The sequence below is a fragment of the Haliotis rufescens genome, unplaced genomic scaffold (assembly GCF_023055435.1).
Source record: "Haliotis rufescens isolate VD_foot unplaced genomic scaffold, xgHalRufe1.0.p SCAF_4, whole genome shotgun sequence".
In the NCBI taxonomy this organism is placed as follows: domain Eukaryota; kingdom Metazoa; phylum Mollusca; class Gastropoda; order Lepetellida; family Haliotidae; genus Haliotis; species Haliotis rufescens.
The window spans coordinates 7666463-7689884 of record NW_025964112.1 but is presented as its reverse complement, the minus strand read 5'-3'; the positions used below and the strand labels follow the sequence as shown (position 1 = coordinate 7689884).

The window sequence follows — 23422 nt, the reverse complement described above, 5'->3', positions numbered from 1 at the left end:
AGAGAACCTCAGTTTTCAATATGAGTATCAAAACTCCCTTGCAGTACCTCACAGTTGTGCCCAACAGGCATGGAAAGATACGCTCACCTTTTTGCAAACACCTGGTGTCATCACTATTTGATAGTGATTCATAAACACGTGCTGTTCGGACTCCTACATTCGACTCTGCTTTAAGGAGAGATTTTTTTTCATGAATATGGAAAGGGTTTTGTCACTTTTATTTACTTAATCAACTTGTGATGAAATATTTGATATCAAAAGACACTATACAGTACCTTATGTTATAGCTGTTTAATCCCACAATAAAGGATTTTTGAATCATCACTTTGTTTATTTAAATTAATATATTAATAACAGGGCCCACTTGCACAAAGGGATCTTCGCATTATGACTATCGTAAGTCCATGCTAAATTGTGGGAGTTGCAATCTTTGTAGCGTTAAGATTGCTTTGTGCAAGTGGACCCTGATCGTCAAGTGGGTGAATTGGGTATTGATTGGCCCCAGTAGATGCTGAGTAAGCAGGGATGGGTCACCATCGGTCCCGAGGGCCCACAGGTAGCTGTGGACTGATGTGATTGCATGGGTTGCTGCGTTTCACCACTGATTAGACTGGGCTAGACTCTGGGATATTGCTGTAACACTGCTTACAAATCAGTTTTCATTCACTTGCATTTGGTATGTTATTCAAACAGAATAATTTCATCTCTTGACTTCATATTCATCTGAAAATCATCAATGTTCAGTTATCAGTTTTGTATTTTGTGTCTCATAACGTTTGAAGAGTCTTTCTTTGACATGTTTTGACTATAACGAAGGTGAGAGAACATTCCCGAGAAAACATGAGTGAGTGAATGAGTATGGTTTCACTGCAATATTCCAGCAATATCACGGCGGGGGACACCAGAAATGGCTCCGAGAAAACATGAGCTATGTGCCTATTTGTAGTAGTCTCGTCACATGAACGAGGTATCCCTTGGGAAGCCTTTGATTCCTATTTGTAAAAGGGCACCTATATTTCATCCTAGACCTTACTTAGCTGGGTGGTGAGAAAAACATGTAATATTCCACTGGAATAATTAACCTAATCTCCATTTAATAATAATCATCATCAATTTATCACTTTGGAAAGAATAATCCTGCCTGTTCTAAATGTGTTTCCTTTATGAGCAGTTATTCAAGCAGGGAACTGTTACGGAGAGACACATTGCAAGAAACATGACAATATGTGATGGCATTTACACAATAGGGATTAGACGATATCACACTTGTTCTTTGAACTTTCGTGCCACAGGGTATACCTGCCTCTATCGTGCCTGAGTTGTTTTAGTTTATTGGGGAATAAAATGCAGGTGTGAGGTTTCTACACAGGTGTGCACAATGATATAGGCAGAGACAGTGGAGGCAGTTCAACTATGGTAAGGCGAAGCCGTAGAACTGCTCCATAATTGCTCTATAAATTTGAAACATTCAATTTTTTATAACCTTTGTCATATATTGAGAGCATAATATATGTAATACTGTCTTTTGTGTGATGTTTTTATATAGATATAAATTTTATGTTCAGGTGTACTTTAAACAGCTGTGCATGTATAAATATCACATGGACAAATACACGTAGATAAAAAAAATTTTGTGTTAGGCCTGCACTGACTAAACTTCTATTGTGCCACAGTCAAAGGACTTAATTTAGAGACCTATTTTGATATCATCAATTGGCCTTGATAAATATTAAATGGGCATCAAAATAGCAATTAACAAATCATAGCACCTGTAGGGAAACTAACATCTAGTCTCTGAAATGAACATATTTTACAGAAAAAAACAGTTGTTAACTTATAGTTATACAATGTAATCAAAAGGAGCCCAAAGACTTTCTTCATTTTCAGACTTTTCTGATACTGCAGTAATCTAGACTTGCCAAACATTATGGACTTGCATGGGCTGTATTGGATATATTTATTTCAGGGTCTGTATGACAGACTAGGATTCCGGGACAGTCCCCAGTACTTCATGCTTGTCGTAGCTGACTGAAAAGAGTCTGTGACAAGCTAAATGTGTGTGACTGTAATGAGATGGTGTGTATTGTTGCTCAGGACATCAATCACTGGTTTGTCTGACACAGACTTGATTATATAAAGGTAATTGTGTTATGGCCGAAATATTGCTGACAGTGAAGCGTTTCACAGCTTTCACTCACAAGCTGACACGCAATCTGTTAATAAGTTGATACTGCTATCATTAAGGCAACTTGTCTTGCTCTTGCTCTGTAAGTACTTGCAAGGAGAGGTTTGAGAACAAAGTATTTTTATATTTATATATATATATACATTTACAACTTTCTGGTAGACACACCCATAAACTTCTAGTCTAAGAAGATGAAGTTTTAAAAAAATAATTTCCCAATCAAATAATTATGGATAAGACTTATGGTAAACTATGAAAATTTTGATATTTAATGTCACTGTGAAACCTATCTGGTTCAAAATATTGCTGTTTCCATTGATTCAAGACCTTGTTTGGATGAGAATTGGATACACTTGCCAGGCAATAAGCCTTTCTTCAGTTAATAGAATAATCAAGTCTGTCATTAATCATAGGGATAGACTAACACTTAGTCTATGAAAACATGGCTTTAATATATTCAAAAGAATATTTCATCCTCTGCTGTGGAATCAAGGAAATAAGATTTGGTTTAGTTTGATATGGACTGAATTAGGCTTTTAATAAAAATATAATTTAAGAAATATAAATTTCATAGACAAGGCAAAGGACTACCATTAGGTGGAGGAAAATGTTGTGACTTTCACATTTTAAAGTTTGCAGTTTTGTGGGCAGTGAACCTCAGTGGCTGTTGGGAATGCCTACGTACAGAATATTACTCCATGACCCTGAATCATTCATCAGTCCTGAGATTTGTGAACAGGATAAATTCTCTGGGAATGAATCTGTCTGGATTAGCAGGGTTTTGTCTTGTGAGACTCTTCGAACAGTGTTCCAGTTATATCATGGTGTGTCAACTTGATGTGGGTGGAAAGCCCGAAGTGATGCAGGTCTCAGACGTTTACCACTTTGGTGAACCCGACGAGCTCGAGTGTGGTACTGACTAATCTAGAGACATTATTGGGCAAACCAGGATTCAAACCCACAATCATAGGTTTCTAGCATGCCCAAGGGACACAACTCTGCATAGCGAATTGTGGCACCTTAGACATATTTTTCTCTTAAAATCTCAATTTGCTTCTGTACATGGCATCTTAAATTTATTTCCAATATTTGAATCACAGAATTATACAGGAAATAAGTATGAACATCCAATCAGGGTACAGAAACTGACAACAAACTTGAACAGTAGCATAGGTCTTCTGCAACCCATGCTTGCCGTAAGAGGTGACTATGCTTGTTGTAGGAGATGACTAACGTGATTGGGTGGTCAGACTCACTGACTTGGTTGATGCATGTCATCATATCCCAAGTGCATGGATTGATGCTCATGACATCAATCAGTGCATTGTCTGGTCCAGACCTGATTATTTACAGACCGATGCCATGTAGCTGGAATACTGCTGAGTGTGGCGTTAAACAACAAACAAACAAACAATCAGTTCCAGGAGCCACACACAGCCTTTGCCAACTACCTCCTGTTGTTGAAGTATATTAACTTGTTCTGTTGATTCACATTTTCATACATACTGACATGCATAAAAAACATGATAATGAAGTGTCTAAAAATGTTTATACTGATTCTTGATGTTATTCTCTCTGACCCCTGATATGAAGATTGCACTAAAATACTACTCTGCCAGGGTTGCATCTTTGATCTGAACCAAGAGGACCCCAGGTTCCAGGCGACAGCAGGCACTGAATCCTACATTACTCACATTGTTGTCAATAAAACCATTAGTCGGGAGGCAGTATACTTGATGGCAGTGTCATAAAATAAACCAGGAATGTTTGCAGAGGAAGCAGTAAAAAGTCAGTCATTACCTAAGTGTAAGCAGACTACCAGACAGAAAGGGCTGCTGAAAAAAAGTCTCTTGTGAAACGCTGCTTTGTGTTGGTGATAACTGTTACTTCTTTTTGAATTGGTGATATATGTTACTAGTTCTTGAGTTGATGGTAAATATTACTAGTTCTTGAGTTGATGGTAAATGTTACTAGTCCTTGTGTTGATGGTAAATGTTACTATTTCTTGAGTTGACGGTAAATATTACTAGTTCTTGAGTTGATGATAAATGTAACTATTTCTTGAGTTGATAGTAATTGTTACTAGTTCTTGAGTTGATGGTACATATTACTAGTTCTTGTGTTGATGGTAAATGTTACTTGTACTTCTGTTGATGGTAAATATTACTAGTTCTTGAGTTGATGGTAAATGTTACTAGTTCTTGTGTTCTTGAGTTGATGGTAAATGTTACAAGTTCTTGTGTTGATGGTAAATGTTACTAGTTCTTGTGTTGATGGTAAATGTTACAAGTTCTTGTGTTGATGGTAAATGTTACAAGTTCTTGTGTTGATGGTAAATGTTACTAGTTCTTGTGTTGATGGTAAATGTTACTAGTTCTTGTGTTGATGGTAGATGTTACAAGTTCTTGGGTTGATGGTAAATGTTACAAGTTCTTCAGTTGATGGTAAATGTTACTAATTCTTCTGTTGATTGTAGATGTTACTAGTTCTTGGGTTGATGGTAAATGTTACAAGTTCTTCAGTTGATGGTAAATGTTACTAATTCTTCTGTTGATGGTAAATGTTACTTGTTCTTGAGTTGATGGAAAATGTTACTAATTCTTCTGTTGATGGTAAATATTACTAGTTTTTGAGTTGATGGTAAATATTACTAGTTCTTGGGTTGATGGTAAATGTTACTAGTTCTTGAGTTGATGGTAAATGTTACTAGTTCTTGTGTTGATTGTAGATGTTACTAGTTCTTGGGTTGATGGTAAATGTTACAAGTTCTTCAGTTGATGGTAAATGTTACTAATTCTTCTGTTGATGGTAAATGTTACTGGTTCTTGAGTTGATGGAAAATGTTACTAATTCTTCTGTTGATGGTAAATATTACTAGTTTTTGAGTTGATGGTAAATATTACTTGTTCTTGGGTTGATGGTAAATGTTACTAGTTCTTGAGTTGATGGTAAATGTTACTAATTCTTCTGTTGATGGTAAATGTTACTAGTTCTTGTGTTGATGGTAAATGTTACTAATTCTTCTGTTGATGATAAATATTACTGGTTCTTGAGTTGACGGTGAATGTTTCTAGTTCTTGTGTTCTTGAGTTGATGGTAATTGTTACGAGTTCTTGTGTTGATGGTAAATGATACTAGTTCTTGTGTTGATGGTAAATGTTACTAGTTCTTGAGTTGATAAATGTTACTTTTTCTTGTGTTGATGGTAAATATTACTTGTTCTTGAGTTGATAAATGTTACAAGTTCTTCTTTTGATGGTAAATGTTATGAATTCTTCTGTTGATGGTAAATGTTACTGGTTCTTGAGTTGATGGTAAATATTACTTGTTCTTGAGTTGATAAATGTTACAAGTTCTTCTGTTGATGGTAAATGTTACGAATTCTTCTGTTGATGGTAAATGTTACTAGTTCTTGTGTTGATGGTAAATGTTACTAATTCTTCTGTTGATGATAAATATAACTAGTTCTTGGGTTGATGGTGAATGTTTCTAGTTCTTGTGTTCTTGAGTTGATGGTAATTGTTACGAGTTCTTGTGTTGATGGTAAATGATACTAGTTCTTGTGTTGATGGTAAATGATACTAGTTCTTGTGTTGATGGTAAATGTTACTAGTTCTTGAGTTGATAAATGTTACTTTTTCTTGTGTTGATGGTCAATATTACTTGTTCTTGAGTTGATAAATGTTACAAGTTCTTCTGTTGATGGTAAATGTTACGAATTCTTCTGTTGATGGTAAATATTACTAGTTCTTGAGTTGATGGTGAATGTTACTTGTTCTTGAGTTGATGGTAAATGTTACTTGTTCTTGTGTTGATGGTAAATATTACTTGTTCTTGAGTTGATAAATGTTACGAGTTCTTCTGTTGATGGTAAATGTTACGAATTCTTCTGTTGATGGTAAATATTACTAGTTCTTCTGTTGATGGTAAATGTTACTAGTTCTTGAGAGCAATGAGGTCAAAGTATTGGCCTGTCTTGCCGAAGGCCCAGGTTTGATTCCTCACATGGATACGATGTGGTTACTGTTTCAGGTGTCCATGATATTTTATAAAACATATTTTTCTAAGAGCACCATAAAAATCTTACTCATTTACCACTAGTTGGTGACTATGACAGGGCTTCAGCAATGAGTTGTTTATGTCAAATGCCTTAGTTGATAATGACGCATATTTTGACCTGAAATTTGGCATGATGTTTAACATTGATTGGTACTATACGTTGAGAAACAGTGAAACTACTTGTGATATACCGGTAACTGTAATACTGCATGATGTTGAACATTGATTAATACTACATGTTGAATAACAGTGATACTACATGTGATATAACAGTAATACTGCATGATGTTAAACATTGGCACTATGTGTTGAATAGCAGGGATACTACATGTGATATAACAGTAATACTGCATGATGTTGAACATTGATTAATACTACATGTTGAATAACAGTGATACTGCATGTGATGTAACAGTGTTATAAGTATTGACAGCAATTTGCATTAATGATACTACAGTTCTAATTTGTTGAAGAAGAATATACTGTATTTATTGTGTTTATCAAGCAATCGTAGATAATGCAATAAATATGGATATGCAAAATATTTGTCCAGATTTGAGGAAACCTCTAATTATGTGTTTCATCACAGACGTGACATTGTTGATAGGACCCTCTTCATGTTGTGCGAGTGTTGGTCATGTTCACACTTCAAAGGTGTTTAGTTGCGATCTCACTGCCAAGCTTTGTGCCTGGGTTTACAGGATAAGTATTGGTGTAACACAGCTATCTCAAGCTTCATTATAAACCTCCACGATACCTATTTCTGTATCTTGCCTCATTAGTGGAGATATACCAAATACCAGGATCGCTTCCCTTAGCATACAGTTTCACTGTGGAGCATTATTTAGTCATGTGTTGGGTTGTTTTGTCTTAAAACTGAGTTTCGCCGAGAAATGTTTACTTACTGCTTCTTCAGTGCAGAACACGATGTTGATGAACAGTTTCCTTCTCTTTGTTAAGGTATAAACATGATTTGATGCCTTCTCAAGTGGCTTATGATGTTCGCTTGCTTCGTATCACTCAGTCATCCCATAGAGCCCAAACCATCAAAGATTAACACTGTGTAACTAATAACGTTTCCCTCTTTGAAAATTGTTTTAAGTGAAAAAGTACAGTTAAGAAGAATTTGCTTTCTTAATGGACTCTGTGCAGTTGCATTTGCTCACAAAGCAGGTAATTGGATTCACTTGTACATGTTTTGCCAGGTCTCTGTTGCACAGATATGATTGTATTTGCCTGAACTCGTTTCTTGACCATAGAATTCAGCTAGTTGTGGCCCTGACATCACCTGCAATATATATCAGCCAGTCACATCACTAACTTCACCTATTAAAGATCCCACAACTGTAAAATTACTTTTAACTGATTGGTTCAGTGGAGGGGAATAAATTGGTTTCAAGATAACAAATTAGATATAATGAAAATAATTGCATATTCACGATATCTGTTTACGAGTATCGATCTAACTGAAAAGGTGAAACAATATAAGTACTGAACCATTTCACTGAAAGTAATTCAACTATTTTTTAAAATATTTTGTAGCTTCACTAATTTCAAGTAATGTGTAGAAGCTGGGTTTGTAATTGTGATCTATTAAAATAAACCAAGTAACTATTTCTTCAGCTGCTTCAGTAATGAAGTAAGACGAGTTCTATGGATGAACTTCAGTAATGTTTCATGTGTAATATTATTTCAGATGTCAAAATGAACATGCTAGGATTACATGTTTATCCAAAGTTTACTTTTGAGAGCCCTTTCCACAAAACTTGTCTTAGCACTAGAATCATTGGACATTGCATCCTTTAACATGGTACCTGATGCTATCCCATGCTGAAACCTTTACATGGAGTTTTCACACATCTTTTTTAATGGCAGGTGTACTGGAAGAGCAGAACATGCTTACCCTTTTCGTCAACACTTGGTGTCATGATCGTCAGTGATCTATTCATATAATTTTCAACTCTATTTTACCTTATACGGTGTATGGAATCTGTATCAGCTGGCATTTGAGAATTTTCTGATGTTGAATTCCAGTGACTTTGGCACTGATATACCCCTTTCCTAAGGAAAGGTAGGATACGAGAAGAGAAACTTTAGTCCTCAGCGTTTCATGATTTACATGTTAGGTGTGTCACGATAAATCGAAATATCGATACATTGCTATTGGTAAGTACTCAAAGTCAATAAATCAATTGTTAAATCAGTTTCCGATCAATAGTATCGATTTCAGTTAGGAATATTGATAGTTTCGATTGTATTTACCATATCAATAAAATACATGCAATTCTGTTCAAATTTGTTTTTCTTTTGATCATGAGTGGTCGTAATTTACACATGGTAATATGGAAATTTCTTTTTCTTAAATTATTATGGTAAAGAAAAAACAAATCAGTCATATATCAAACTTTACTTTTTATTTGTTGTTATGGTTATAACATTCAAAGGGAATTTCAGTTTAATTTTCAACTCTAAAATCTAAAAACGATACACTGAAAACTATCGCTATTTATCACAATCACAGTTATTGCAATAGTTTCTTTAATATCAATAGTTATTGCAATAGTGATTTCCAGACCAATGGTCACCCCTATTACATGTTCTTTCCTTTCCTATAATACATCTATGAGATAAGATCATATAATGTTAATATACCATTAAAGAACAGATGCAATGTAAAACACAGGTACAAGTTACATTTACACAAACACAATGTGCATGCATAAAAGAAAAGGTAATTCAAAGTAAAGCAAGTCATGAATAAAATATTTTAAATGATGGATATCTTGATGTGTCATGCTTGATTGGTTGAAATGGCAGTTATGAACACAAATGGTATTGGTTGAGGTGATATCGTTATTGGAGAAAATATATTGGAACAGGATTTCTTCATCAAAGTACTCTATATTGGTAACTTCTTTAACTAATTCATTATATAATATTATTCGTTCTTGGTTGTGTTTTGTACAATGAATGAGATAGTACTTTTCATCATCCACTGATCTACATGTTAAGCAGAGTTTTTGATGGGTTGGTGTAGGTGGACCTTCTGTAGAAGAAGAGGAAGATTTATTGTACATAAACACCCACAGGGAGCAGGGTACATTGAAGCATGAACATGACTAGTTGTAACGGAAAGTTAAAAACATTGATGTACACAATGGAATACAAATATTATTAAGGTCTAGAGAGGAGATGCAGATTTTCTTTCCATGAACCTTTTGTTAATGAAACATGAGATAATGTTTGCAGGAGGTTATGGTAGATTTAGTAGTATTTTTAGTGATACTGGGTGCATAGCTAAGGTGGGTGATGATATTAGTTCCAGTCTCAGATCTTTGTAGAGAGGGAATTTAACAGAAAGAGTTCCTCACCTTCTATTTCATTAAAATTACAGAAGGTACATATTCTTTCTGCTGATGAAGTGTTGGAGTATCTTCCTCAATCTCTGTATGATGAAGAAATGCACTCAAAGTTTCACTAACCCGAAAGAGCAAACTTTCCAGATCTGAATGACTAATCGAATTAAAGAAAATATTATCCTTCTGATAACAGCAGTATCATGTTTTTTGGTGGGATCCTGAAATGCATGATGGGAAGGTATATATCGTCAGATAATATAGTCCAGCAATCAGATTTATCGTAGCTGTTTTGTTGTTGTTATTAACAGAACCTCCCTATGTTTTTACATCTTAGCATTGGGTATGACCCGTCTCTTTGAGAGTAATTAACACTTTAACAGATGCTCTGTCCTTATGATGAGGAGTTAATACTGAGGTACATTTCACCCTCTGACTTTAGCAACAAACTAGTCATGGCAAAAAAATGTGTTCTCCAGACAGGAGGGAATTAATCAGTTCACTGGAGCCTTATCACATGACCTCATGACCTTTAACCCACAATCAAAGAACTGATGTCATTGGCTTAAAAAAGCTACCACAAATTCCTTGAAGCCATGAAGCATTTGGGTGAGAGATTCCTATTGGCGGCATCGGTTCCCATGGCAGCTGTCAAAGAACGTGAATGAAAGGTGCAAAAGATTCAGGTGCTCTCATTGGCTGGTTGCAGTTGCCATGGCAATATGGAAGCATGGGAAAGCACACGCTGAGATTTGTTCCTGCAGTAGTGCAAAGCCATTGGGGTCTGTAGTTATGTTGGCGGAGGAAGACTGGGGCCTTGGTTTATTGCTGCAAGCAGGAGATTTATTGCCGCAATCAGTTTCGCTAGGTTGGAGTCACAGATATATCACAGCTTTTTGCTCACTTTAACTAACCTTCTTTTTAAAATCTGTTTTAAGGTCCCTGGGATGTTCAAAAAGATGAGAAATAGAATTTGTGAATGCTGTTATGATGTTTTGCTTTATGGGTTAGCTTATCATTTATGCATGCATATTCACAATATGGGAGAATAAATATGTGTTTTGAAGTAAATGGTGTACATACTTTTTGTGGAGCAATACTTGAGAAATATATGCGAACAACTAAAAATGATTTTATTACTTAATTGCAGAAGAGGGGCACACATAAGCCATGTCTCAATAGACAGCCTCAAAGATTTTGTGCTGTTATTTCAGTGCAGATATGATACTAAAGTGTTGTATGGAGTTATAAGAAGTTTGATTCATTACCTCTTATAAATGTTGTATGTACTTTCTACAACTAAATGATCAACCTCAATATGTCCCTATGAAAGATATCGTTGCAAATCATGGCTTTGACGTTATCTTTACAATTAGTATCTTCATCAGAAAGAGATTTTTGGAAGTAGCTGTTTCATAACCTTACATGGGATTACATGTTCATACAGGCACCATTACAAGTAGGTTATTTTTTGTAAAAATAACCTGCCAAGACCCAGGCTAGAATTGGTCTTCAGCAACCTCTGCTTGTCATGAGGCGACCAGCGGGATCGGGTGGTCAGACTCCTTGACATGGTTGATGCATGTCATCGTACCAAGCTGCGTAGATCGATGCTGATAATGTCAATCACTGGATTGTCTGGTCCAGATTTGATTATTTACAGACCTCTGTCATATACTGGAATATTGCTGAGTGCAGCGTTAAACAACAAACAAACAAACAAAATTTGTTAAAACTGATGGTCACATTGGGTGCCTTTTTCACTGATCACTTATTTTGACTAATTCGGGGAAAACTATTTAGGTGTATGGAAATTAAAGGGATTGTCTGTATGACTGATGGCTTGCCTGGTTATTTCAACACTTGCAATGATTGCATTTAGAAGACATCCTGTACAGAGGTATGTTTTACATTGGTGAGAAAGTATGAATTCCTCCAACTGGGGAACACATAACTGATACATCAGTCTTAAGTCAGAGACTTGCCACTTTCAAAATGTCAGAAAAATGCTTGACCAAATCCCTTGCTTGATTTTTTTACACAAATCAACCATAATATTCGCAGAAATATCAAAATTGGTGTTGGTTAAAAATTCAAATATCTCTCTCTCTCTCTCTCTCTATGCACATATACATGGTAGTACATTCGTACGTCCAGATCCACAAGGCGAACGTAGAAAGTAGTTTAAGCAGACAATGAGAAGGTTATTACCACATTCCTATTGTGTGTGTAGGGTTGCTGAGAGATTTTCATCTATTATTGCCTGCTTCTGTGTGTTTCACAGTTGATAGTGTTGCACTTTTACATTTATAGCCCAGGGAATTATTTCATGTTATACAATGACAGATACGATGATTACCATCTTACCCCGCCTATCAATCAGTTCACTTGTAAGTGTTCTGTCTGGAATATTGATTTAGGACAAGATGGTTATAGTCAGTGGTTTAACAACATTAAAAAGTATGGACATATGATCTTTTTTATAACATATATATTTAAATATAATTAGAACATTTAAACAAAAATTATAGTTTCTAAAACTGGATTAGTTGTATATTCCTAGTTTAAGAAAGAATTAGGTGTAAAATTCAGAAACATGGTTGTTATTCCATAATTCATAGTTAAGTCAAATATGAAGTAGTGAAAAGTTGTGATAGTTCTAAGATTAAATTATGGATAATATATGCTTGATGATTTAAAATGTAATGGTTTATGATGAGAGATATATTGTCTTCCAGATACATTTTTCTGTCAGATATTTATCTGCATTGATGGATAGCAGTGGCAGTGATGCACAGATATGACCGTGATATATTGTTGTCCTGAAGTAGGGCAGTAGTGCTCCATGTTGCAGTAGATTGATGGACCAGATTCCAGACATTGCTATATATTCCGGACAGGTGAGGTGAGTTGAGGTGAAATGGGGTTTAACGTCGCGTCCAAGATTATTGCACTTATATAGCAACATGTGCGTGTGTGGCTGCTTGTACTAGTCCGGACTCATGCCAATTTATAGTGGTAGCACACTGAGATACCATGCTGCAGTTTAACATGAATATCCCACTCAGACACTGTATACTGACTGAGCCCACCAGTCTTTGTTTTAGCCCCTTTATGCTGAGCACCAGACAGGGTAACAACAAGTACCATCTTTTAATGTCTTTTTGTATAACGCGGCCAGGGATCGAACCCCGGACCTTCCGCTGTCTGGGTAGACATACTACCACTAGACCACGGAGGCGGTCTATTCCGGACAGAGATGTGATAATGGCTTATGATGCTTAAAGAGGGAAGATAAGATAAAATCATGGTCATTGTTTCTTAATTCAAACATGCTGTGCACCAGACTGTTATTAAAGACATATTATTTGGTAGATGATCTAATATATGTCGATAGGCTGTGGTAGTACCTACCTCTGAATTACGTTGTGAAATATAACTTGGAAATTAAGACCTACTAGATGTAGATGTAGAGATAGAACAGCAAACTCGTGTAATTCACTATTGACAATTGTACCACCACAAACATACTGATGATTAAGCGCATGCGCACATCTCATGTAATTCCTATAGTGAGGTGGAATTGGAAATTAATAGATGTATAGACAGGACAACGGAGGAAATCTGCTTCAACTTCTCCTGAATGGCAGAGTTCATATATTCACTGCTCTCTGGGAATGGTGGTATATCAAAAAATCCCCCCCCCCCCCCGATCCCCTTTTGCTCAGCCCCAAAAATGTAACACTTAGATACATAATTTTGTAAGTGCCTTACATTGTTAGTTATCCCCCAGTTTGAAGAACGGGGGTTGTGGCAATCTACATGTCCATCTGTCCATTTTTCATTTCCGGAGCAGAACTCCAAAACCATTTAATATTTCTGGATGAAATGTGCTATACAGATCAGTCTAGTAGTGAACTATAGTGATTTGATGATTTGGGAATTTGTATTTGATTTTTGGTTTTACGTTTTCATGAAGAAAAGTTGGACTATACTGAAAATGATGCAAGTGGAAGTTTCCAGAGCAGAACTCCAAAACTGTTGAATATTTTTAGATGAAACTTGCTTTACAGACCAGGTGAACTAGTGCGTTTTGGATGATTTGGGACTTTTTTTTATCATTTTATGTTTTGTTTTCATGACAACAAGTAGGGCTTATGCTAAGAATAAAGGGTAGTGCTTGTTTCTGGATCAGAACTCCAAAACCTTTGAAATATTTCCTTGTTGAAACTTTTACCGGTTATACAGATCAGTCTTGTGATGAACTGGTGTCTTTTCATGATTTTGGATTTTGAAAATACTGAACAGCATTATGTTTTTCTTCACTTAACTGAAGGTGTCCAATGGCAATGAACCAATAAGTAGCCAAACTCCATTTCCATGGTTGGTAGCATAATCCACAAGGTCATGGAAAAAGGAAGGCAATATTTCAGATAACAGCATGGCAATTAAAATTTGAAATACAACTTAGTTTTACAATACATAAATACTCCAGTGATGTACTGTAAAACTAAGTTGTATTTCAAATGTTAATTGCCATGCTGTTATCTGAAATAATGCCTTCCTTTTTCCATGACCTTGTGGATCATGCTGGAATATTGCTGAGTGCAACAAACCAACCAACCAACTCCAGTGATGATGGCATAATGATGTATCTTTAAACCTGACAAATATGTTAGTTCGTGGTGATCAACCATGTATGGAAGTAATGTGCATGTATCACATCGTAACAAAATAAGTACAAATAAATAACAGTTAATGTTCACAGCCCATGAATTAACATGTGTGGTGCAGTCCAACAATATCTCTTCTCCTGCCAGGGTTGTCATACTACACAGCAGTATCCTGTAATCCAACCCTTTGTAAGGCCATCCAACCATATAACCAGTGCCAAGGGTGGAACAGGCTTGTCCAACCAATCCATGTACAGTGATTTTTACGGGAAAGTGTAACCTGCATCCAGATCACATCTTCCAACAGTGTGAGGAGTGCCCTAAGTGAGCATGTTACATCTGTCAAGGAAAATTGAACCAATTACCCATGAACTCTCCCACTGATAAAATGTGACAAAGTAAAAAATGGTCTTGTGTTGAGGAATTGTTTTTGTGTGGACGGAGGGAGCACTGAGAAACCCCCAGATAAGGCTAATGTGTTCCTGTTTCTCTCGGGGTCTCCACTTGTTACAACACTGTCTTCCTGGTGTGTAAGCAAAGTGGAAATGCCTCCCACCTGTGCCACGGCGCTGACCAGCCACCAACTGGGCGCCATGTTGTTTTGTCTGTGCCTGAGACCACTTCCTGCCTTGCCAAGGCTTAGAGGTCAGAGAGGAAACCAGGCACTGACCCCTTCACCCTCTGAAGACATACAAGTGGGCTTTTAGATGTGCTTTAGGCGATTAGCTTGGGGAATGTTATTTTAACTTTATTCAGACCTAAGTTTAAGTTCATCTTTGTGGGAAACTGGGTTCAAGGATGTGATTAACAGGAAGGAATAGAATTTTGAAAAGTTTGCTTTAAGAAGCTGAAAGTGGTCCATGCATTTCTTTCAGGTTTTTTTATGTAAATATTACTTAACTAACATGGCTATTGAATTTATTGTCAGTCAGTGATCAGTAAATTTCAGTTTTTATATGTTGACATGCCCGATAGGTCCACATAACTTTCTGGATTATGTTCATCTCTACATGAGTCAAGGAATTATAGTTACATTTAACTGTTGCTTGTATTAGATGTTGCAATTCCAGTAGATAAGATAATATTTATTGCAGAAACATTCCGTTTCGGAACTGATGCAATTTTGTTTTTGCATGATTTGCATTCAAGTATTCTAAGAATAGCCATCATGTTTGACCATGCATTCGAAGGGGTGAGAAAAAAATATCGATCAAATTGGCGCCAAAGCAGTATATTAATTGCCAAATACAACTTTTGTTCATTGGATAGGAAATTATAAAGCCAGTATTCATTCCCATATTTTGACAATTTTCAAGGATTACTTTTTTGTCTAACCTTTAATCTTTGAAAAAGAATTTAAATAGCTGATTATAATGTCAGTGGAAACAAAAACAAAAAAGCCAATTAAAAAATTATAAATGATGATCAAATTATTAAAAAGTTGATTGATTGGAACGTTTTCAATGAAAGAATTTGTGGAATTTACAAATGATGGAATAAAGGTTGTCTTTGAGCTTGTAGATTGTGCAGGATTGAATAAAACTCCCCTCTTCCCATGGTGCCATGGTATTTCTTTAATCTGAGAGAATAAAAAATGCAGACGTTTTTTAAGCTAATAATTCTTTTGAAAATTTAGTGTATCAGTGTGTCCCAGTGGAGAATGATGTAATTGTGTTTGTATCTCAGCTGCAATATTTAGTAGATGTACAACACGTTGTTACAGGCTTCTCTCGTCACTTTGTCCAGTAATCATATTGCATTCCGTGTAACTACCATGTATTAATATAAAATAAAATAAGATAAAATATGTTTATTCACATTAACATTACTATACAGTTAGTTATTTGTGACAACAATGATAAATGGGTATTTGTGACAACAATGACAAGATGGATATAAAATGTCTAGCTCTGGCCTCAGGCTTCTGATTAGCTATCATAATTATTAAGAATTTTAAGTTTTAGGGCATCTCTATGCTCAAAACTTCAATCAATATATCTAGCATTTTTTTTGTATTACAGACTGATTTACTATAAAGCAAATGAATCATTTGTCTATCTTTTCCTTTTGGTATTTCGGACGGAATGATGTCTAAGATTCCTTGTCCATTTAAGTTATGATGTGGGCATTCTAACTACTGTATGTTGTCACATTGTGTATAAGAATAGTACTATACAATGGTATATTCGGTTAGTAGAGAAAATAATTACACACCTCCAGTGTTACAGTCACCCAATCACCATCATGTGACCACTCCCTACCTCAAGTGGTGATATATGCGAAAGTGGCCCCCCTCCCTCCCCACCCCGACCCCCTATCTGTGAGAGGAAAGGGATCAGATGCACCGCTAACCATCCTAATGCTAGACTGCACGAAATCTGACACCAATTTGGCCCAAGGGAGTAAGCCTAGAGTTCACTGCTGAGTGCTCCACACAAAAATACAACCCAGTGTAGCCATTTTTACACCACATCCGACTAGTCATGTTTTGGATTTAGGATACACCAGCGATCCAAAGCGTTGCAAACCAGGTAAGTGTGAAAATCTAACAGTATGTCTGTGAAAGTTTAGCATATAGATTGACCCGATAAACTGGAGCGTGAACCCTGCCTGGCTGCCGTCCCCCTGTTTGGGGTATCAGTTTGACTTACTGAAACTTAAATGGATTTCTCAGCCGGCAGTGTGGTGTTCTGAAATATATTCCTGTAGTATTATGGAACCAGCTGGGAATGTAAGCTTCTGCCATGTTTGTGTGTGTGTGTTGTGAGCAGCATTGTGGAACACATTTTGTTTGTATGTTGCTGGAGATGGTGTTGTCTCAAGTGCATAGGTAGAATACAGCATTGTTCTTGGGATGGTGATGTATGGGTATACATGCTTGGATGTAGTTACTACAGTCTGTAGGATGGCCATTGGACTTGAAGTCAGTTGTAGGATGCACACCCCATGTGTAGGTGTTATCAAGGCCTAGCTTTCATCTGTTTCCATGTCTTCATGCTCACTGAATTCCTTGTTTGTATGGTTAGATTGTCAGAGGCAGAAATAATGGAATAGAATGTATTGAAAGGATACTTTTGTGTCTGGTAGAAAATTCCCAGCTCCAAAGACATTCAAATTTTCATTTGAGTGCCTGCTGAGAACACTATCAAACATTGATTGTATTTGTTTATGAATACAATTTTATAATGGTATTGAAGAAAAGATACAGTGATGTACATGATTCTAGACATAGTTTATAGAGCTATAGGTTATATCTGAAAGCATTGTGTATGGGTTTCTGCATCTCATTGTATGTTGTTTAACATCGCACTCAGCAATATTCCACCTTTGAAGGCCGCGAAATAAATAATTGAGTCTGGACCAGACAATCCAGTGATTGATGTTATGAGCAATTACCCATGCCATCAATGTATGAGGACATGCGATTAACCTAGACACAGAACCTGACAACCAATCCATGATGTTGCCTATTACAAGGAGCACAGGCTGCTTGGGTACAAAACTGTATCCCAGACTCCCTTGGGGTCGGTACCTATTGAATATTAAAGAGCGCTTATGTTCAGACTTCATTGTTTACAGGCATATGTATTCATGAGGCAGAAAACAGACACTTACTTTTTTACGAATATCGTGTGGGTGGCGGGGCTACCGGTGGTGCAGGACATGTTTACCATCATTGCAAACACCTGGTGTCATTACTGATTTTAAGTGATCCATTCATATAATTTTCATCACTATTTTGCCTTTTAGGCTCAGTAGAATCTGTTTCAGCAGTTAATCAAGACTGGTTATTCTCTGGCCTTGACTTTGTTAATTGACATGCTGTTCAGCCTGTGCTTGTCATTGAAGGCAACTGAATTGGGCTGGTGGTCAGGCTCTGGGACTTGGTTGACTGCATGCCTTCATACCCTGGTGGGACCATCTCCGTGGTCTCTGGTAAGAGCGTCTGCCTGGAGAGCGGAAGGTTCGGTGTTCGATCCCCGGCCGCGTCATACCAAAACACATTTAAAGATGGTACTTGTTGTTACCCTGTCTGCACTCGGCATTAAGGGGCAAAAACAAGGACTGGTCGGCTTGGATTCAGTATATTGTGTCTGAGTGGGGTATTCATGTTAAACTACAGCATAGTATCTCAGTGGGCTAGCACTATAAACTGGCATCAGTCCGGACTAGTACAAGCAGCCACACACACAGATACACACATGCATGCACGTCGCTATATAGGTGCAATAATCTTGAACGCGACGTTAAACCCCATCTCACCTCACCTCACACCCTGATGTTGGACATTGCTCGTAATACCAACCACTGGTTTGTCAAACCAAGACCCAGTTATTCACGGGCCATTGTGATATTGTTTGAATAATACTGAAGCAACAAATAAACAAACTTGTGACCCTCATGATTTTAAATAAATGCTTCATCCAGATAGAGGGCTACTTTCAAGGTCCTATGTTGCCAACAGTGATGAACAATATAATATGTTTCTAATAAAATAGGCACCACCTTTCTGATTGATGTAGATAAGATACAAAATTTTATTGTACATATTCAGGCGCTAGGGCATGGTACAAACAGTTATGACATCATGCATACATTCAACATGAGTTTCCTTGACAACTTAAGTCTGATGTAGGTAGATTTTGTCCAGAAATATGAATTTTGTATGGTTCATTATTTGTCAGCATCTAGTTCAGTTTCATGAATTCATTTTACAGCATATCAAAGTGGGCAGATGGTGGAAATTGGAATATCTCATTTATAATTCCGTTATTATCCCCCTGTCATATAATGCAGGGGCATATAGTCGACAACCCGTCTGTCTTCGTCTGTTTATCTGTTTTTGACATTTTCATTTTTCCAAGTTTCCGTGAAAACAAAAGGGTGGGGTAGGTGTCTTTTCCGTAGCACAGCTGTGAAAGACTTTTCATCCAAACCTGGTACATGTATTAACCAAGGGCTGAAGTGGTGCCTTTTGCTATTTAGGAATTTTTCAAAATTTTGTTTTTCCCTGTTTCCATGGAAAGCTGAAACGGAGGTAGATGTTGTTTCCAGAGCTGAACTAAAAAACTATTAAAAGTAAACATCCAAATCAAGGGCTGAAGTGGTGCCTTTTGCTATTAAGAAATCTTTTTGACTTTTTTTTTAAATTCCTGTTTCTGCGGCAACAAGTTTGACTTTGACTCTGTTCATGGTGGTGAGTTTGTCCAGACCATATCTTTAAAACTAAATGGTACTCTTTCTTGAAACTGTGTACACACAAATACTAGGTTATCAACAGGTGCCTTTTGCTATTTAGGGATTTTTAGAATTTATATTTCTTCTGTTTCCATGGCAACAAGTTTGATTTTGACTCTGTTCATAGTGGTGTGTACCTGATGTAGAAATACAAAGTTCTAAATCCCCATTCCATAGTATTGTTTTGAGAACTCTCTTGTATAAGGACAGACAGATTAGATAGAACTTCTCTTATCAAGTAACAGTCAGACGATTTGTTCTTTCCATTTTGTGGGGGTCGGGGGGGATTTGTCACCTTTTGATGACTCTTGTTGGAATGGGACATTCTTCGTGTTCTTGTTTGAGTATTGTTCAAAGGCAAGCAGAGTGAGTGAGTGAGTATGGTTTTACGCCGCTTTTAGCAATATTCAAGCAATATCACGGCGGGAAACACCAGAAATGGGCTTCACACATTGTACCCATGTCGGGAATCGAACTCGGGTCTTCGGCGTGACGAGCGAAGGCTTTAACCACTAGGCTACCTGACCGCCCCAAAGGCAAGCAGAAGGACTATGTAGACTTGTTCAGTGAGCCAAACAATACTTTGATTTCTGCTTTTGAAGAATCAATAAAACTACCAGATAATGGAATGCAAGACATACACAACTAAACAGTACCCTTTGCTAAGGATTCACAGCAACTTTCACTGACATGTTTATAATGGTTCATAGAAAATGTTTGTGCAAAGAAAATATCTTGCAAAAACTCTAAACTCTACAAGTATCAGCAATCATAACTTGTTACATGTCACAAAGTGGCAGTCAGTTAAAATTGTTCAGAAGTGAGGTGAGATGGGGATTAACATAGTGGTATACATGCACGTGCGTGCGTGCGTGCGTGCCGTGCCGTGCCGTGCTGTGCTGTGCCGTGCCGTGCCGTACGTGCGGCTACTTGTACTAGTCTGGACTATTGTTGCTGTGCTTGTCCACTAAGATTCCATGTGTTCAACATGGATACCCCTCTCAGACACAGTATACTGACTTCAAGCCGACCAGTCCTTGTGTTATCTTCTTAATGCAGAGCGCCAGGCAGGGAAACAACAGGTACCCTCTTTTGGTATGATGCGACCAGAGGTCAAACCACTTTTTGCTCTCAGTCTAAAAATGGTTCCGAAGAAAATGTTTGGGGAATAAAATTATCCTGCAAATCTACCAATATCAGCGATCATAAGCTGCAACTGAAAGCTATCAGCAATTGGTTCTCATGCCATAACATTTTAAAATTTGGGGATCGCAGGCAGTCTCTTTTTTCTGAAAAGTCCTACATCACTGTCAGAACTTTCATTTTATGTTTAAAGCAGAAATATAATCCATCATGCGTAGATATTTGACTGATGCCTGGGAAACAAGATCAAAGTCCAGAGTGAGCTAAAGGCAAGGAGCATTGTCCATTGTCTGTTGGTCTGTCTGTTAACTTTTCACTTCTGGCTTGGTAAAAATGTCTGTCGTCTGTTCCCCATCTGCTGACTTTCAACTTCTCTGAAACAGCTGCAGGGATAAGCTTCAAACTTTGGGTGGATTGAAGATCAAATTTGGAAAAAATTCTAAGCTTCATCTTTACAGAAACCACATGGAGGGGATACATATAGCACTGCTATGGAACTGTGACACTAATATTAACAATTTGGTTCTTTTAGACATTGACTATTACTGAGTCAAGTAAAGGAGAAAATATGACTCCAATGTTTTGTTTGACATAGTAAAGCCTGAGGGAAGCAGTGGCCGACTCATAAAAATTGAGGACGCTACCTCCAAGTTATGCTCGTGAGGTCACTGCTGCCCCAAGTTATGCTAGTGAGGTCACTGCTGCCAGAAGTTTTACTAGCGAGGTCACTGCTGCCCCAAGTTATGCTAGTGAGGTCATTGCTGCCAGAAGTTTTACTAGCGAGGTCACTGCTGCCCCAAGTTATGCTCGTGAAGTCACTGCTGCCAGAAGTTTTACTAGCGAGGTCACTGCTGCCCCAAGTTATGCTCGTGAGGTCACTGCTGCCAGAAGTTTTACTAGCGAGGTCACTGCTGCCCCAAGTTATGCTCGTGATGTCACTGCTGCCAGAAGTTTTACTAGCGAGGTCACTGCTGCCCCAAGTTATGCTCGTGAGGTCACTGCTGCCAGAAGTTTTACTAGCGAGGTCACTGCTGACCCAAGTTATGCTCATGAGGTCCCTGCTGCCCAAAGTGTTACTTGCGAGGTCACTGCTGCCCAAAGTGTTACTTGCGAGGTCACTGCTGCCCAAAGTGTTACTAGCAAGGTCACTGCTGCCCAAAGTGTTACTAGCGAGGTCACTGCTGCCCAAAGTGTTACTAGCGAGGTCACTGCTGCCCAAAGTGTTACTAGCGAGGTCCCTGCTGCCCAAAGTGTTACTAGCGAGGTCACTGCTGCCTGAAGGTTTTGCTATGTTTACTCCCCGAAGAGTGTTTCATCCAACTTATGAATTGCTGAAACAACATCTAGTAATATTTGTGTATTTATGCACAAAAGTGTGTTACGACAGCTTGTAGAATATATCTGACTTGGAAATATTTGCTAAACACAATATCTTCTCATGAACCACACATCTTCTTCTAAGGCTCAGAGTACCCGACTCCTGAACAGGAGGTTGTGGGTTCGATTTCCGTCATCCATAAAGGAAAAGTTTTAATTCTTGTTTTCGATTTTAGAACATTGGAAGTTGGAAACACTAAGTCCAAACTTCATCTGCTTCTCTACTGATCAGGTCTTACCAAGAAAAAGTAAAATTTCATGCTCGGTCTTGCTGTAAAATGTAAAACCTCATAACCAGGATGAGGCCTTACTAAGACAAAAGTAAAACCTCCTAAGAGGTTATTATGAAAAGACCCAGTAACATCCAAAACAATGGTAAGTATCTGTGATAGGTTTATAATCTTGAGGGGGCATGGGTGGTCCAGTCGTCTAAGGCGCCATGATTCGCTGTGCAGAGTTGCATCCCTTGGGCACACCAGAAACCTATGATTGTGGGCTTGCCCTGATTATGTTTCTAGGTTTGTCAGCACCATACCCGTGCTTGTGGGTTTCATTGAAGTGGTAAATGTCTGAGACCTGCAACTCTTCGAGCTTCCCTCCCACATTAAGCTGAAACGCCGCGATATGACTGGAATACTGTTAAAAGTGGCGTTAAACTCAACTCACTCACTCAGTTATAATCTTGAATTGTGAGTTGTAAGCTGATTGCAATGATTTCAGGATTAGAAGCAGAAACACAACCTTGACTGTAATTGCAATGTACACACATACTCATGGTGCGTTCCGTGAAAGTTAATGTAATGCAAATCATGTTCTTCCATATCTGTGGTGTGTGCACTATTTTGTAGCTTTGTAATGGTATTTTCTTTCTGTTCGGATGGACTGGGGACACAGATGATCTTACACACCTGGTTACATCGCAATGATTGTTAACCTCAGGTTACAGTATTCCTTTGCAGCAACAGCATCTGGTGTTACAGATGGAGGCACCTTGGTCCAGATACACACAGGATCAAACTGAATATGCTTTGAACAAGTGTCCTTTGCATTCTCATATGTACGAGTAACCCCAAGACCTAACCCTGGTTACAGCATTCCTCTGCAACAAGAGATCCAGTAGTATTGACACTGCCAATTGGGGTCTCTCACTTCTCGTGTTGCTGTAGAAATATTTCCTTTTTGGAAAAAGGAATTGAAACTGTATACCTCTTTGAAGGCGAAAGGTCTGAATTTTTTGTTGGCGTGATTGTCATGAAATATGACTGAGGAGATATTTGAGAATGACTGGAAGCATTATCGGCAACAGTACATGAGGTATCTCACATTCAGAGACACTCAATCTCTTAACAAAACAGCTGCTTGATGTTTTTATGAAGTTATTTAAAGGACTC

At 37.6% G+C, this 23422-nt stretch overlaps 2 protein-coding genes across 3 annotated transcripts in view; both read left to right on the top strand.

Moving 5' to 3' along the window:
- The window catches only part of LOC125372434 (flocculation protein FLO1-like), a 29704-nt gene extending 7771 nt beyond the window's left edge, over positions 1–21933 (top strand). Inside the window, exon 4 of the mRNA XM_048382461.1 lies at positions 21306–21933. Coding sequence (XP_048238418.1) covers positions 21306–21933 — 628 coding nt within the window. The remainder of the gene's footprint in view (positions 1–21305) is intronic.
- Positions 16651–23422, top strand: part of LOC124135863 (zinc finger protein GLI4-like) — a 136272-nt gene continuing 129500 nt past the window's right edge. For both annotated transcript variants that reach the window (XM_048381708.1, XM_048381707.1), the window contains exon 1: positions 16651–16804. The gene's annotated coding sequence lies outside the window, so the exon portion shown is untranslated. The remainder of the gene's footprint in view (positions 16805–23422) is intronic.